We start from the raw sequence: 16,250 nt of genomic DNA, 5'->3' as shown, positions 1-16,250 counted from the left end.
TGCGGTAATATTACAATGCTTATAGAGTGACCTTAAAGGGACATGAAACCTAAAACTTGTATTTCGTGATTCAGATAGAACATATAATTTTAAATAACTTTCCACTTTACTTCTATGATCAATTTTGTTTTGTTCTCTTGCTATCCTTTATTGAAAAATATACCTATGTAGATTCAGGAACAGCAAAGCACTACTGGGAGCTAGCTGCTGATTGGTGGCTGCACATAGATGCCACTTGTCATTGGCTTACCGATGTGCACAAGTAGCTCCCAGTAGTGCATTGCTGCTCCTTCAACAAAGGATACCAAAAGAACAATGCAAATTTGATAACTGAAATTAAATTGGAAAGTTGTTTAAAATGGTATGATCTTTCTGAATCATGGCAGAAACATTTTGTGTTTCATGTTCCTTTAAGATTCTGAGCTCATTCACCTCCTTCATTGACAGACAACAAGGTGATGCTTAGTAACATCACATACAAGTAACTGGTACTATAAGGAGTGCACAAATCTTTATAAAAAAATGTAAATACAAACCATGGCACTTGGTCTAAGCCAGCAGTAATCTAACATGCTGTGCGCCCTCTAGTGGCTTATTCATAGGCTGCCTGTTCTCAGTTACACTTTTTATACTAAAACCGGCAATTAAAGGAATATTACACACTAGATTTTTCTTTGCATAATTGTTTTGTAGATGATCCATTTATATAGCCCATACAGGGTTTTTTTTTTATTATTCTCCAAGCCCCAAAGTTTTAGAAGTAAACTGCTGTCTACCTACTCCAGCTTGCTCCTGTTTGTGTAAAGGGTCTTTTCATATGGGGGGGGGGGGGAAGTGTCTGCTCTTTTTGCTGTCCAGACTCTTTCACTAGGTGTGCCAGCCTAAACTTTTAAAGTAAGTTTTTAAAAGGTTTTATACTGGAGTTTTAGATCAGTATCTGTGCATATTATTCTTTATAGTAGTGTCTATTACATGCAGTTATATGAAAATTGTGTATACAGTCCCTTTAACCCTTAAATAGACATTAAAGGAACTAACACAAGTAAAAAACAAATGTAACTGCTTAGGCTATGGCACAATGTACGGTGCTCTAGAGTGCAGATATAGATGACAAGTTAAATCATATATTTTACACAACAAATATAAATACATATGATAACAAATACTCAGCACTAAAAAGGTTTTGCAAAAAGAAATGTGCACAAACATAAGCTCATTATAACTGAAGGCTATTTTCTACATGCAAGTAAAGAGACAAAGCGTGAGAAAGCAGCTTGCACCGGATAATGAAATAACTCACTCATGTCTAGTGCCAAATGGGTCTGAACTTTTAATATCCAGTAAAGCCTCCTTTCTTGCTAAGATCCTATTCTTGTTTTCACCTCTAGGTGGCACCGTTGCTATATCAATATGGATCTATCTGCTACATTAGAAACGTACACTATTAAAATGATTAGAAACAGCTGAGTCCTTTATACTTGGCATCTCTCGTGCTCACCGAACCTGGTTCTGACCTCACGTGTAGTTTTACCTATGTACTGACATTTACACAAACTGCAGGTGAGGAAGCATCACTAGACAGGAATAAAGAGGGGGACAGCAGTTTGCTTTCAATTTAGTTCTATTTTTAAATGTATCCTTTGCTAAAAAAGTATATGTACATATGTTCAGCAGCAGCACTGCACTGATTGGAGCTTACTGTTTATTGGTGGCTACACCAGATGTATGTGCTCTTGTCATTTGCTCACTATGGCTAATGCTTGCGGGAGACGCAATAAGCAGTTTTGCTGGGCTGTGCAACTTGATATTACAAGTCCATGGTAAAATAGATTTACCAGAGAATGGCATTGCTATAGTGCCACTATTACTTTCAATGAATACTGAGATCTCCCTAAATAGCGCTGGTATTACAAGTTGAAAGTTATGGGTTGTGCTCGTGCAAAGGCCCAAATAGCACCAGAAGAATTAGTGCCACTTGAGACCTGAAGTAAAGTGTAAGGGTTAAAAAGAAAAGTTTCACAAAACACATAATGAAAATGTTGCTTTCAAATTCTTTCTTTCGAATTTGAATGTTCATAATAGCTCAAATATACACATTCGAATTTGAAAATAAATGTTTTTAAAGAATTTTCACTCTTATCGATATTCGATTGTGTAAAGAAAATATTCCTTCTACCATTCGAATTTCAATTTAGCCACATTCGCCCATCCCTTGTAATGAATATCTCATAATGGTTTCTTCCAGTTGTTGCAGTTCATATATTCTAACACTAGGGACAAGCATGAGGTATTACAGTGAAATGGGTGTGTTGTCTTCGGTTAATAAAAAGTTCTTGAAGTTCAACAATGGTGGATTTGGGAGTTCTATGCATCCTACAACGGAAGATCATTACATGGTGTCAGAAGTAAACAGATTGATGTAGTTTGTCATAGCTGCAAGCAGACAGCAAGTGCCTCCTATGGACTTTGATACTGACAATGTATCTAAGCCCAGGACGAGATGGAGAGAGATCATGGAATTATTATTTGCTTTCCCTGATGCTGACAAGTGGACACAGGAGCAGAAGGCTCCACCGTTTCTCATTTGTATTGGAGAGATAGGCAGAGATATATGCAGATCATGCAGTGCTAATGAAGCTACTGTATATCTGCTGCAGGTAAAAAGGATCCCAATGTGATATTTGAGAAGTGTGAGGCATACTGTAATCCTGAGAAAAAACATAACTGTACAGAGAAATGTGTTTTATAAAAGAAATTGGGGTAAAAGAGAGAGCACAGCTGTGGAGTTTTTATATTAAATGTGATGTTTTTAGACACAGATACATATAAGTGTTTTTAGGCTTCACACTTCCCTTTCTGCTGGGCTAAATATACTCATGAGCCATACTAACCTCTCCAATGCAGCCTTGGAAGCTCTGGTTGACATTAACTGCTGTTGGGAGGTCCACAGTATTGTCCACTCCCCCAAGGTACATTGGTGTCTTTAGGTTGAGACCCTGGCTTTTTCCTGGAGATGACCTCTTTACAGGGGCTTCACTGTCAACTAGCAGGGTCCCATCCTTATTTAGTCTTTCAGCAGACACCTTGTGCCATTGGCCAAGTGCAACAGGCTGGGTGCTTCTCAGTACAGCCAAACCTAGAGGCAAGATACCTTGTTTATTAAACAATTATTATTGTACTCACATCATAAACATTATTAATATGCAATCACCAGCATGCCTCACCTGATCCCAGTTCAAAGCGGAACTCTAAGTGTCCTCCTGTCACAGCGAGGGATACAAAGTCATCTACAGGGGCACCTTTACCACCACTAAAGAACAGAAGGCCGTCTGGAGAGAGTGGTTTGAATTCCATGTCTATACGCAGCTCATTGTGGATGTTAGTCAGGGGAGGGTAAGAAATGTAGGAGGAATCTCCATCAAAGTTGGGCGTGTTAACCATGATGCCTGTTAGAGAAAGGCAGTAGAAACACATTACTTGATGGAAATAAAATTATGGCAAAAAATACATTTGCAAGAAACAAGAAATCAGGGAAACAAATTCCCAACAAGAAATAAAATATATTCAGAGCAGAAGATGAGCTGAAGTCAAATATTCAATATCAATTTTATTTTTATTTTTTACCTTCCATGCATGTGTCTCCGGACTTTCCTAAGTGACATCGGCAGGTGTAGCCCTGGCCATCAGCTCGGTTTATGCAGGTAGCATCAGGACCACAAGCCCCTGAGAAGAAGCAGGTACAAAATGAATGAGCGTTGGATGCGTAGATACAGATAGAACAGAGACAGATCATAAAGTTACAAGCCCTGTGCCACACAATCATATAAAATTATATATAAACAGGTACAAAATGTGTGAGCGCTGGATGTGTAGATACAGATAGTACAGACAAAGATAATAAAGATACAAGCTCTGTGCCACACAATCATATAAACTAATTATACTGAAATAGGTACAAAATGCGTGAGCGTTGGATGTGCAGATACAGATAGTACAGACACAGGTTATACAGTTACAAGCTCTGTGCCATACAGTCATATAAAATTATACAGAAATAGGTACAAAATGCGTGAGCACTGGATGCGCAGATACAGATAGTACAGACACAGGTCATATAGTTACAAGCTCTGTATCATACTGTCATATAAAATTATACAGAAATAGGTACAAAATGCGTGAGCATCTGGATGCGCAGATACAGATAGTACAGACACAGGTCCGGCAGTTACAAGCTCTGTGCCATACAGTCATATAAAATTATACAGAAACAGGTACAAAATGCGTGAGCACTGGATGCAGATATAGATAGTACAGACACAGGTCATACAGTTACAAGCACTGTGCCATACAGTCATATAAAATTATACAGAAACAGGTACAAAATGCGTGAGCACTGGATGCGCAGATACAGATAGTACAGACACAGGTCATATAGTTACAAGCTCTGTGCCATACAGTCATATAAAATTATACAGAAACAGATACAAAATGCGTGAGCACTGGATGCAGATACAGATAGTACAGACACAGGTCATACAGTTACAAGCTCTGTGCCATACATTCATATAAAATTATACAGAAACAGATACAAAATGCGTGAGCACTGGATGCGCAGATATAGATAGTACAGACTCAGGTCATACAGTTACAAGCTCTGTGCCATACAGTCATATAAAATTATACAGAAACAGATACAAAATGCGTGAGCACTGGATGCAGATACAGATAGTACAGACACAGGTAATACAGTTACAAGCTCTGTGCCATACATTCATATAAAATTATACAGAAACAGATACAAAATGCGTGAGCACTGGATGCAGATACAGATAGTACAGACACAGGTCATACAGTTACAAGCTCTGTGCCATACATTCATATAAAATTATACAGAAACAGATACAAAATGCGTGAGCACTGGATGCGCAGATATAGATAGTACAGACTCAGGTCATACAGTTACAAGCTCTGTGCCATACAGTCATATAAAATTATACAGAAACAGATACAAAATGCGTGAGCACTGGATGCAGATACAGATAGTACAGACACAGGTAATACAGTTACAAGCACTGTGCCATACATTCATATAAAATTATACAGAAACAGATACAAAATGCGTGAGCACTGGATGCACAGATATAGATAGTACAGACACAGGTCATACAGTTACAAGCTCTGTGCCATACAGTCATATAAAATTATACAGAAACAGATACAAAATGCGTGAGCACTGGATGCAGATACAGATAGTACAGACACAGGTCATACAGTTACAAGCTCTGTGCCATACAGTCATATAAAATTATACAGAAACAGGTACAAAATGCGTGAGAGCTGGATGCGCAGATACAGATAGTACAGACACAGGTCATACAGTTACAAGCTCTGTATCATACGGTCAGATAAAATTATACAGAAACAGGTACAAAAAGCGTGAGCACTGGATGCAGATACAGATAGTACAGACACAGGTCATACAGTTACAAGTTTTTTGGTATACAATAATATAAACTTATTATATATAAACATGGAATTAGACAACATATAATAATGATGTAAACCATGTGGTTCATCCACTGCTTTCTGTCTGTTTTAAACCTTATTTTCCCTAAGTCAGGGATTCAATACCAGAATTATCTTGCTGTATTTCAGGTTACTATGTAGCAGGATATTCCTTTCACTTACCATACAGCAGTATAATATATGCATACAAAGAGAGAAGCGCTCTACCAGGAACAAACAACAGCTCATTAGCTAGTTGTATGGCGATTTACCATCCGGAAGCAGTCTCTTTTAGACCAGTGTGCTTTTAACAAAGGAAAACTTTCCTTAAGTATATCAGTCTGATCCTGCCAAGTAAGGTCAGTCCAGCCCCGAAATACCAGGCAATTCTCCTCTGAACAAGGAACATGACAACTGCAGACGATCGTTTCGGCCTCCTATGGGCCTCATCAGTGAGGTGCAGCCACATTCCTCTAAGCACACTGGTCAAGGAGTCCACGTCTGGTTTCCCCCATCACCCATAGGGAGACTTCCCCAGGGTCATAATAATTTGCATACAAAGAGAGAAGCGCTCTACCAGGAATGAACAACAGCTCATTAGCTAGTTCTATGGCGATTTACCACCCAGAAGCAGCCTCTTTTAGACCAGTGGGCTTTTCACAAACTAAAACTTTCCTTAAGTATATCAGTCTGATCCCGACAAGTTAGGTCAGTCCAGCCCCGAAATACCAGGCAATTCTCCTCTGAACAAGGAACATGACAACTGCAGACGATCGTTTCAGCCTCCTATGGGCCTCATCAGTGAGGTGCAGCCACATTCCTCTAAGCACACTGGGCAAGGAGTCCACGTCTGGTTTCCCCCATCACCCATAGGGAGACTTCCCCAGGGTCATATTAATTTGCATACAAAGAGAGAAGCACTCTACCAGGAATGAACAACAGCTCATTAGCTAGTTCTATGGCGATTTACCACCCAGAAGCAGCCTCTTTTAGACCAGTGGGCTTTTCACAAACTAAAACTTTCCTTAAGTATATCAGTCTGATCCCGACAAGTTAGGTCAGTCCAGCCCCGAAATACCAGGCAATTCTCCTCTGAACAAGGAACATGACAACTGCAGACGATCGTTTCAGCCTCCTATGGGCCTCATCAGTGAGGTGCAGCCACATTCCTCTAAGCACACTGGGCAAGGAGTCCACGTCTGGTTTCCCCTATCACCCATAGGGAGACTTCCCCAGGGTCATATTAATTTGCATACAAAGAGAGAAGCGCTCTACCAGGAACGAACAACAGCTCATAAGCTGTTCTATGGCACCTCACTGACGAGGCCCACAATAGGCCAATACGTACGTCTGGGGTTTTGCCGTTTCTCTCGTTCAGAGAGGGATTGCCTGGTATTTCGGCTGGACTGCACTGTTAAGTAAGGATCAGACTGATATGCTACAGGAAAGTTCTTCTCTGTGAAAGGCACATATTGAGCAAAAAGAGGCTGCTTTTAGGTTGGTAACTAGCCATAGAACAAGCTACTATGCTATTGTTCGTTCCCAGGTTAGAGCGCTTCTCTCTTTTTATTTATGCAAATTATGACACTTAGGGAAGTCTCCCTAAGTGTGATGCGGGAATCCAGACATGGACCCGTTGCTCAGTGTGCCTAGAGGGATATGGCTGCACCTCACTGACAAGGCCCACACTAGACTGAAACGTACGTCTGGGGTTTTGCCGTTTCTCTCGTTCAGAGAGGGATTGCCTGGTATTTCGGGGCTGGACTGTACTGTGAAGTCAGGATCAGACTGATATGCTACAGGAAAGTTCTTCTCTGTGAAAGACACATATTGAGCACAAAGAGGCTGCTTCTAGGGTGGTAACTAGCCATAGAACAAGCTATTATGCTATTGTTCGTTTCCAGGTTGAGCGCTTCTTTCTTTTTATTTAAGCAGTATAATATATATCTGTTATTTTCTAACAATTTTTTGTTCTAGTATTTTTCTTAATGACAATTAAGCTTATCTTTTGTAGAAGCCAGATCATATATCCCATAAGTTTGCTTTAACTATAAATACACCCAATAACAGCTTGGCGATAAGTGTCACACACTGTGCTTGTTCTAAGGTGATGTCAGTGTTACAATCAGTACCTGGGTGGCAGTGCAGAGCTTGGGAGTGTTCGCAGTTACTTCCAGCGAAGCCGCGAGGACATACACACACATAACTGCTGCTCTCAGAGTCACGGCACATTCCTCCATTCTATAAGGAAGAAGAATAGAAAGCATTTTTACACATTGATACAGGATAACAAAATGCAGTGATTTAGATTGTTTAGATTTAAGTCTAATTTTGGCAACTGTCCCTTTAATGTATTAAGAAAGCTTTCACGCTTGAAGAACAATTTTGTATTTACAAGGTGTTTATGCCCATTTAAATGCTTTTCACAAAACTGCAGTTAATAAAATTCAATTGCTGCCTATTTCATAAAGAATAAAAAGGGAGGGTACTAGAATAGAGGAAGAAGATAAAAAATGAGCTTACTCGGCAGGGTCGATCCCTACATGTTGGACAGTTGGAGATTCCCTTCGCTTGCAAATCCAAATCCTTGAAGATGACCTCTTCTCCTTGCACAATAAGTTGGCGGACGCAACCTAGAAAGGTCAGAGGAACATAAACTGAATCACAAACTGTATGCAGAGGTAACGAGAAAACCCAGTAAGAAACAGAATACTGAGGTGCAGAGATAGGGAAGAGAATGATGCGGCACCAGAGGGTCAAATCCTTACCCACAAAACCACTGCTTAGGCCAGTTTTAGAGATGGCGTCATAGTCAGGATAACCCCCCAAATACAGCTCCTCATTTAGATCAAGACCCTGGAATTTGCCCTACAGTGGGAAGAGCAGACAAGACGTGGTAGTTGGAACTGTAAATATTAGCACAGCACCATGGTGTTTATTTCACTGGATAAATAGCTGTTCCTCTAATAGCTCCTAAGTTGCCATCATTTGTCTAACAAACTGAATAATTGTGTGAATATGTTAAACTACACATAACAAATACTAATTGAACGTATACTAATAAATATGTGTAATAAAGATTAAAACAAAACTTTTAAAAAAAATTAAAGGGCCCCGTCAAAAATAGGAACGGAATAGGAAAAAATGACACGCCCTGTTCATAATAATATCAGTAGCAACATGTGTAGCTAGAGAGATTTGCTTGCTTGGTATTATTTTGGCTAATTGGTTTAAAAATACTTACTGGGGCATCTGCCTCCTCTTGCCCCTCCCCCAGACACCCATGTGCTGAACTATAAGCTTATAATAAAAAGACTCTAATACTGTTTGCATTGGTTGGTGGTTTATATGAAGAAATATTTGTACATGTCCCATTTTCTAGCAGTACGAAGCAAGTGTCAATATGGTATTCATTTTAAATTAATTGGCTATGAGATCTAGAGGATTACTCACCAATGTACCCAAGCTCTACTCCCTGTATTACAATTTAATGTTAGACTAGACAGGCCATGCCCAACAAGTACCTGTGAGGTGCCATTAACAGGAGCTTGGTTATCCACCAACAAAGACCCCTGGGTCAGATTTCTATTTAGGGTCACGGTGTGAAACTCTCCCAGGGCGATAGGTGTAGGGTAACGGATAGTGGCCATTCCAGAACCTGCATCAAACCTGTAATAACAACCAAATTAGAGAAAAAATCTCTTTCATCCACCTAAAAACTTATTGTTATATAAATATTTGGAAGAGGTTTAATAAAGTTATTTTTGGTTTTCAAAGAATCACTATAAATATTCCCCATAGTTGCACAATTTCGTACCTGAATTCAGGACGGCCACCGACCAGCCCAAAGGAGACAAAGTCAGCTCCCCTACTCTTCTTTTGCCCACTGTACACCAACATCCCTGTAAGAAAGTGCAATCAGGGTCAGGGTGTGACCAGTAGACCGCTATGTACTGGCTTAAGCACAAACTGAATCCACTTGCAAAGATGGCGGGCACATAGCACTCAGCATGCAATAGGTTAACCTACAGATTGTATATTCTCACTTACTAATTGTAGAAATCCCACAAGATCATTGTGTACCAAATAAGAACGCTTTTATTTTTTTTAACACACTAGAGGTTTATGTCCTATCAACTAGACTTAGGGGTTGAATCATGTCTGTTCGACATTGCTAAATGCGGACAGCGTATCATTGCAATGCCACCCCCTGCTCACTGGCAACCATTTGGCTGCTAGCAGGGGCTGCCAATCATCCCGATCGTATTGAGTGACCCAGAAATGCTTATCTAAGAAAGCCCCTATATCTGATATATCTACTCCTCTCTTCCAGATTATATATCATGCACTCATATTCAGCAAAATGGTACGTATGGTGACGTTATAGGGGACAAAGGAAAGCAACAACTTGCAGCTAAATAATCTAGTTGTCATTATTATCACTATGGCTGCAAAGGTTGATCATTAGTGTAGTCTTAACTAGTAAAATAACAGAGCAAAAATCATTCCAAACCCAATGCTCAGAGGGGTGACTGTATCATTTGGGGGGTATCACAAGTAAGGAGAAATCAGCACTTACCTGAATACAGAATGAAAGCTACAGAGAGAGAGAAAGGTGGGGGAGCAGATGGAGAGAGGTAAGAGAGAGACCATAGATCAGAACAAATAAACAAAAAACCTCACTTTAAGGAACATGAAACCCAATTTTTTTCTATCATGATTCAGATAGAGCATGCAATTTTAAGCAACTTTATAATTTACTCCTATCATCAATTTTTCTTTGTTCTCTTGCTATCTTTATTTGAAAAAGGAAGGATGTAAGATTAGGAGCCGGCCCATTTTTGGTTCAGCACCCTGGGTAGCAAGAAATTAGCAACCAATCAGCAAGTGCTACCCAGGTTCAGAACCAAAAATGGGCTGGCTCCTTCGCAAATAAAGATACCAAGAGAACAAAGAAAAAATGGTTAATAGGAGTAAATTAGAAAGTTGCTTAAAATTGCTGCTTTATCTGAATCATGAAAGAATATTTGGGTCTCACGTCCTTTTAAGAGGATGGCAAAGGCGCAGAATGACAGTAAAGGAATATGCAAACAATGGTTAGGAAAATGAGTATTGTTCATAGTAAAATAACAGATGCTTCAGAATTCAGAAGAAACGTAAACTATTTAAGGATAGCTTGTACCGTTATGTACCAGAGGTAAACATCTAGCTGGTTCTTCAAGGCAACTTTCCCTAATCTATAAGGTGCATCTCATATGATGTCCCGGTAAGTTCTGTTCCTCTTACCATCAGCGGCGTCTGGTCGGAAGGTGATCTTTATTTCAAATGACTTGTGCGCATCTTTAATGCTCGGAAGACTTAGATGGGACTGATGGCGCCTGGTGAAATAAGGGACCACACGCTCTGGAAACGCAAAAGTAAAAATCACTCACTGGCTGTATTTAGATGTTGCTAATAGAAGATTTGTTATTATGATAGAACTAATAATCTGTAATGTGATGAACTTATTATGACTTTATCTTCATATTGGTTGCGTTACTTCCGCAATATTCATTTTTCTTACCTCGAACCTTCAACATGGAGAAGGCAGTGACTCTGCCCTGTCGGTTGGCTGCTGTACAGACGTACGTCCCAGCATCCTCCGGTTTCACAGAGCGTATAGTTAAAACATTGTTTGCAATTTGTGAATCCTTGGGAAGATCCCCTTCCAACTAAAATACATTATTATTCATTAGATTTAAACTAAACTGTATTATCTGCCTAACGTCATCACAGAATCTGTGCCTTAAAGGGACATTGTAATGCAAAAGTTGCTCTCATTTGTTAGACCATGTCATTTTACCATGTGTTTAACCCAAACACATAGGTATTAGGTCCTGCTTGGTTGCTGCTAGTATTGCAAGACATAACCACTCATGAGCAGAAGTCACCCATGGCTACCAATCACTGCCTCTGTCTGTTTGTGGGGCTAAAATGCTAGCGGCTCTAGAGCAGGACTTTAACTATTTCCTCTGAAGTCCTCTGCTCTACCAGCTGAGCTATTGAAGGGGTCTCTAGGACTTTCCCTATACGATTAAGCTCTTTGTGGGGTTTAAACGTAATCACACAGTTATCTTTGGTCAGTAAGGAAAAATGGCTGTATCAAATTAGATCATATTTTTTGTATTAGAATGTCCCTTTAAAACATAAACAAAACATAGTATGTATGGCCGCACTGTCAGGGGTCACCGTACCTTGGTCCATGTGATTTCTGGAACCGGAAAGCCGGAAGCCAGACAGGGAAAGACTGCAATGGAGCCGGTTGTTATTTCCTTCATCTCAGGCTGTGCAGCAATTTGTGGAACAGCTGTAACAGTGAAAAATAAATTCTGATTGTTGCAAAGTGTAGACCCCAGACTGAACTATCACCCCTATTCCAATCCATCAAAATTCCTATGTGAACACTCTGTATAGCAGCTTTGGAAATCTGCTTTTCTTTACAAAGTAATTCCAATCCATTTGAAGAGCCACAATTTGTGTTTGTAAAACCCCTCAAATCAATAAAAGCACAATCTAGTTAAAGGGATAGTAAAGATAAAGCGATACTTTCATAGTTCAGATAGAGACGGAAATTATAGACAAAAAAACTTTACATTTTACTTGGTTCTTTTGACATCTTTTGTTTAGAGGTATATAAAGATATCCTCAGGAAAATGTACGTGTCTTTAGCACTCAATGGGGCCGATTTATTAAATGTCGCCCGACATCGCTAAATGCCGATAGCATACGCTGTCGGCATTTATCATTGCACAAGCATTTCTAGTGAAATGCTTATGCAATGCCGCCCTCTGCAGATTTGGGGCCAATCGGCTGCTAGCAGGGGGTGTCAATCATCCAAATCGTATCTGATCGGGATGCGCCTCAGAGGTGGCAGACGAGTTATAGAGCAGCGGTCTTAACTCCTGAAGGCTCGCGCAGAATAAGCAGCATTGACTGCTTAGTAAATCGGCCCCTATGGGAACAGTGTTTGCAACAATGTATAACAAACATTGTTGCTCAAAACAAATTGACACTAGTGAGCCTACCTAGGTTTATTCTTCAACAAAGTATAAGAAGAGAATGAAGTAAATTTGGTAAGAGACGTAACAGCCCTATAAGGAACAGAAGTATTACAGGCTTCCTGTGTGGGTTTTTATATTTTCCCAGACCTTTACAAAAGCAATAAATATGCAAACAAAGTGGAAGAAAAACATAAAATCCAAAACCAATATTAAATGTTGCTACCTAAAATGTTTAAAGTGACACTGAACACTAAACGCATTTCATGCACTTTCCTCTTATTACGGCTGCTGCCATTCTGGAACCTAGGTTACACTTCAAGTAACTGCGGGAGTTTCTGCACATGTGCAAACACATCAGCACTGAAATGAAAACTAGATTTCAACATGGCAGCACTCATGTCTGTGATGTGTGAACAGATCATCAATATTTAAACATGTAGACAAAACTATTAAGGATCTTCACAATTATCTACAAATACCAAATAAATGTATAAAGAAACAAGAGATACGAATGAAAGGGCTTACACTGCACATGGAGGATGACGTGGGACTGCACCTCGCCAATGTCATTGGTGGCGGTGCAACGGTACTGACCAGCGTCTGACTGCTTCACCTGCTCAATCTTTAGCATGGCACCATTGATGATCACATCTGGGGGCATGCGGGTTCCCACCTTGCTCCATGTTACCTTAGCCTGAGGGTCTCCGATAGCCAAACATTCAAACTCCACAGAGTTTCCTGCCAGCACAGTCTGCACTGAGGTGCGGACATTAATCATCACCCGTGGCAGAGCTGTAGGAAAAGTGACCGGTCAGTCTTTGTTTATTTACAAGATATCTATGGGCATAAAAACAAACTGTGCAATAGTACCTTGAACAACAAGTTTCCCGCTATCCTGAGCTTGTCCAAATTTGCTGGATGCCCGGCATGTATAAACACCTTCATTTCTACGCTCCAGGTCTGGAATTCTGTAAAAAACATATAACTTACAATATATATGTATACGTGTGTGTGTGCCAGGTATGTGCCTACATATCTTAGTGCCCTCAAACCTGAGCATTATGTTCCCACTGTCCTCTCACTGTAAAAGCATCCCACTACCCTCTCCCATGAAAACACTGAACCCACTACCCTCCCCCATGAAAACAATGATCCCACTACGCTCTCCCATGAAAACACTGATCCCACTACCCTCTCCCATGAAAACACTGAACCCACTACCCTCCCCCATGAAAACACTGATCCCACTACCCTCCCCCATGAAAACACTGATCCCACTACCCTCTCCCATGAAAACTCTGATCCCACTACCCTCCCCCATGAAAACACTGATCCCACTACCCTCTCCCATGAAAACACTGATCCCACTACCATCTCCCATAAAAACACTGATCCCACTACCCTCCCCCATGAAAACACTGATCCCACTACCCTCTCCCATGAAAACTCTGATCCCACTACCCTCCCCCATGAAAACACTGATCCCACTACCCTCTCCCATGAAAACACTGATCCCACTACCATCTCCCATAAAAACACTGATCCCACTACCATCTCCCATAAAAACACTGATCCCACTACCCTCTCCCATGAAAACACTGAACCCACTACCCTCTCCCATGAAAACACTGATCCCACTACCCTCTGCCATGAAAACACTGATCCCACTACCCTCTCCCATGAAAACACTGATCCCACTACCCTCTCCCATGAAAGCACTGATCCCACTACCCTCTCCCATGAAAACACTGATCCCACTACCCTCTCCCATGAAAACACTGATCCCACTACCCTCTCCCATGAAAACACTGATTCCACTACCCTCTCCCATGAAAGCACTGATCCCACTACCCTCCCCCATGAAGACACTAATCCCAGTACCCTCTCCCATGGATGACTGATCCCACTACCCTCTCCCATGAAATGACTGATCCCACCACCTTCACTCCTGAGCACTACCATCTGGCTGACCTCTCACCTGTGCACAATCATCTTGTCACCTGAGCACAATTATCCAGCTGCCAATTATAACTTTGCCCTTACACCAGAGTACAACTATCCTAAAACCCTCCCACGTGAGCAGAATCATTCCACCCCCCTCCCAGTTGAGCACAATCATCTTACTACACTCTGACATGAACATTATCATTCTACTTCCCATCTCACCAGAGCACAACAATCCCGCTGCCCTCTCACCTGAGCACTCCCCCTTGCACATTGTGATTGGACGGCAGAGCTCCTCCTTCTTTAAGCCACTGAATTCTGGCTGCAGGGTCACCAATCACATTACAGGTAAATTCTGCTGCTCCTCCCACAGCTTTTGTGTCTATTTGTGGTGACACCCGAACAGCAAAAGGAGCTGAATATAGAAAGATAAACAGAATGAGTTATTTCTCATCTTGATAGAACAATTCATAAGGACCCAGTAATGTCTCATTTGTATAAAAGCAAGTTGCAAGAAATAGCTAAAATACTCCCTGTCTTATTGACATAAATGCAGAGCTGTATTGTGCTACTCATTTACCGTTTCTGCAATGTCCCAATACACTCACTTTACAACAATGCTAGAGCTACTGTTTCCGAGATTGGGTCATAATAATAATAGCAAATATTAATAAATCTCTAACATTTGCTGGAGTAATATAACAATGGACAATAGTTGTATTGCAGGGACTTTGATCCCTTGAGGTGTTTACAGAAGAATCCTATTATCCCACTCATAGAATTACAGATGAATGAGTCACCAGGTCTTGTGCTACAATGCAGCAGATATCTGGCACATAACTAGCTGACTAAATAAACATAAAAGTAATTGTTGTCTTTGTTGCATCTATATAAAAGCCTTTAGAATATATTATTATTTTTTGTAAAATGGTCCTTATACGGAGAAAAGAAACCACTTTTTGTTTTTATGTGCGGCACATCGCTGTCCACCAATAGACCTGCGAGTTCTGCTTATGAGCCAATGAGCTTCTATCCCACAAATTAGTATCGCACAACAATGCATTTTTTTTTTAGTTAACTTTTTTCATCCAAAAATACTTTTTGTGTTTTTCCAGAGTGTAACAGCTCTTGCAAATCTTCCCTTCGGTTTACATTGTAGAGAAAGACCACACGAGTGATCACGTTACAAACAACCGTAGCTCTTACCTAAGACGCTGACTTGGGACAAAGCTTCACTTCTTCCTACTTTGTTGCTAACAGTGCAGCGGTATGTCCCAGCATCCTCTGGTGCAGCTGAATTGATGAGGAGGATGCTATCTTGCAGCGTGGCCCTGTCAGGAAGGGTCGCATTGACTTTACTCCATTGGAATCTGAGTGGAGCGGTGCCATGCGCGATACACTGTAGACGGATCAATTCTCCAACACTCACAGAAGTCTCATCTGGAATGGTTGTGGCATAGGGAGGGTCTGCAGGAACAAACTTAGGTTATGGACGTCAATTGGGTTGAATTTTTATAAATTTAAATTTTAATATTTTGCAAAACCAAAAATAAACATAAATAACTACACAGAAGCTAAAATTGTACAATGTATCCCAGCACAGATGAGCTTATCAGATATAGCATTACACCACCTGCACTCACGCAGAGCCTTAAAGGGACATTATAGTCAAGGGAAGCAGAATTGTACAAACTATGCCAGTATTAATCAGATAATCAGACAGCTGTGCTCAAGCCGATCCTTAAAGGGACACTGTACAAA

At 40.6% G+C, this 16,250-nt stretch overlaps 1 protein-coding gene across 12 annotated transcripts in view; it reads right to left on the bottom strand.

The window, feature by feature from the left end:
• The window catches only part of HSPG2 (heparan sulfate proteoglycan 2), a 290,248-nt gene that overhangs the window by 19,798 nt on the left and 254,200 nt on the right, over positions 1-16,250 (bottom strand). For 8 of the 12 annotated variants that reach the window (XM_053690214.1, XM_053690218.1, XM_053690221.1 and 5 more), the window contains 16 exons: positions 15,696-15,956; positions 14,742-14,904; positions 13,416-13,513; positions 13,071-13,337; positions 11,739-11,851; positions 11,069-11,216; positions 10,792-10,908; positions 10,085-10,102; positions 9,323-9,407; positions 9,030-9,174; positions 8,274-8,373; positions 8,029-8,138; positions 7,638-7,746; positions 3,625-3,723; positions 3,225-3,446; positions 2,892-3,136 (listed from right to left, as the gene is read on the bottom strand). In XM_053690214.1, the coding sequence (XP_053546189.1) occupies positions 2,892-3,136; positions 3,225-3,446; positions 3,625-3,723; positions 7,638-7,746; positions 8,029-8,138; positions 8,274-8,373; positions 9,030-9,174; positions 9,323-9,407; positions 10,085-10,102; positions 10,792-10,908; positions 11,069-11,216; positions 11,739-11,851; positions 13,071-13,337; positions 13,416-13,513; positions 14,742-14,904; positions 15,696-15,956 (2,300 nt within the window). The remainder of the gene's footprint in view (positions 1-2,891; positions 3,137-3,224; positions 3,447-3,624; positions 3,724-7,637; positions 7,747-8,028; positions 8,139-8,273; positions 8,374-9,029; positions 9,175-9,322; positions 9,408-10,084; positions 10,103-10,791; positions 10,909-11,068; positions 11,217-11,738; positions 11,852-13,070; positions 13,338-13,415; positions 13,514-14,741; positions 14,905-15,695; positions 15,957-16,250) is intronic. The other 4 variants (XM_053690216.1, XM_053690224.1, XM_053690225.1 and 1 more) reach the window with 1 other exon arrangement.

Source organism: Bombina bombina, chromosome 8, assembly GCF_027579735.1.
Source record: "Bombina bombina isolate aBomBom1 chromosome 8, aBomBom1.pri, whole genome shotgun sequence".
Taxonomy (NCBI): Eukaryota; Metazoa; Chordata; class Amphibia; order Anura; family Bombinatoridae; genus Bombina; species Bombina bombina.
Note: the sequence above shows the minus strand (reverse complement) of the source record. Positions and strands in the feature narration are given on the sequence as shown.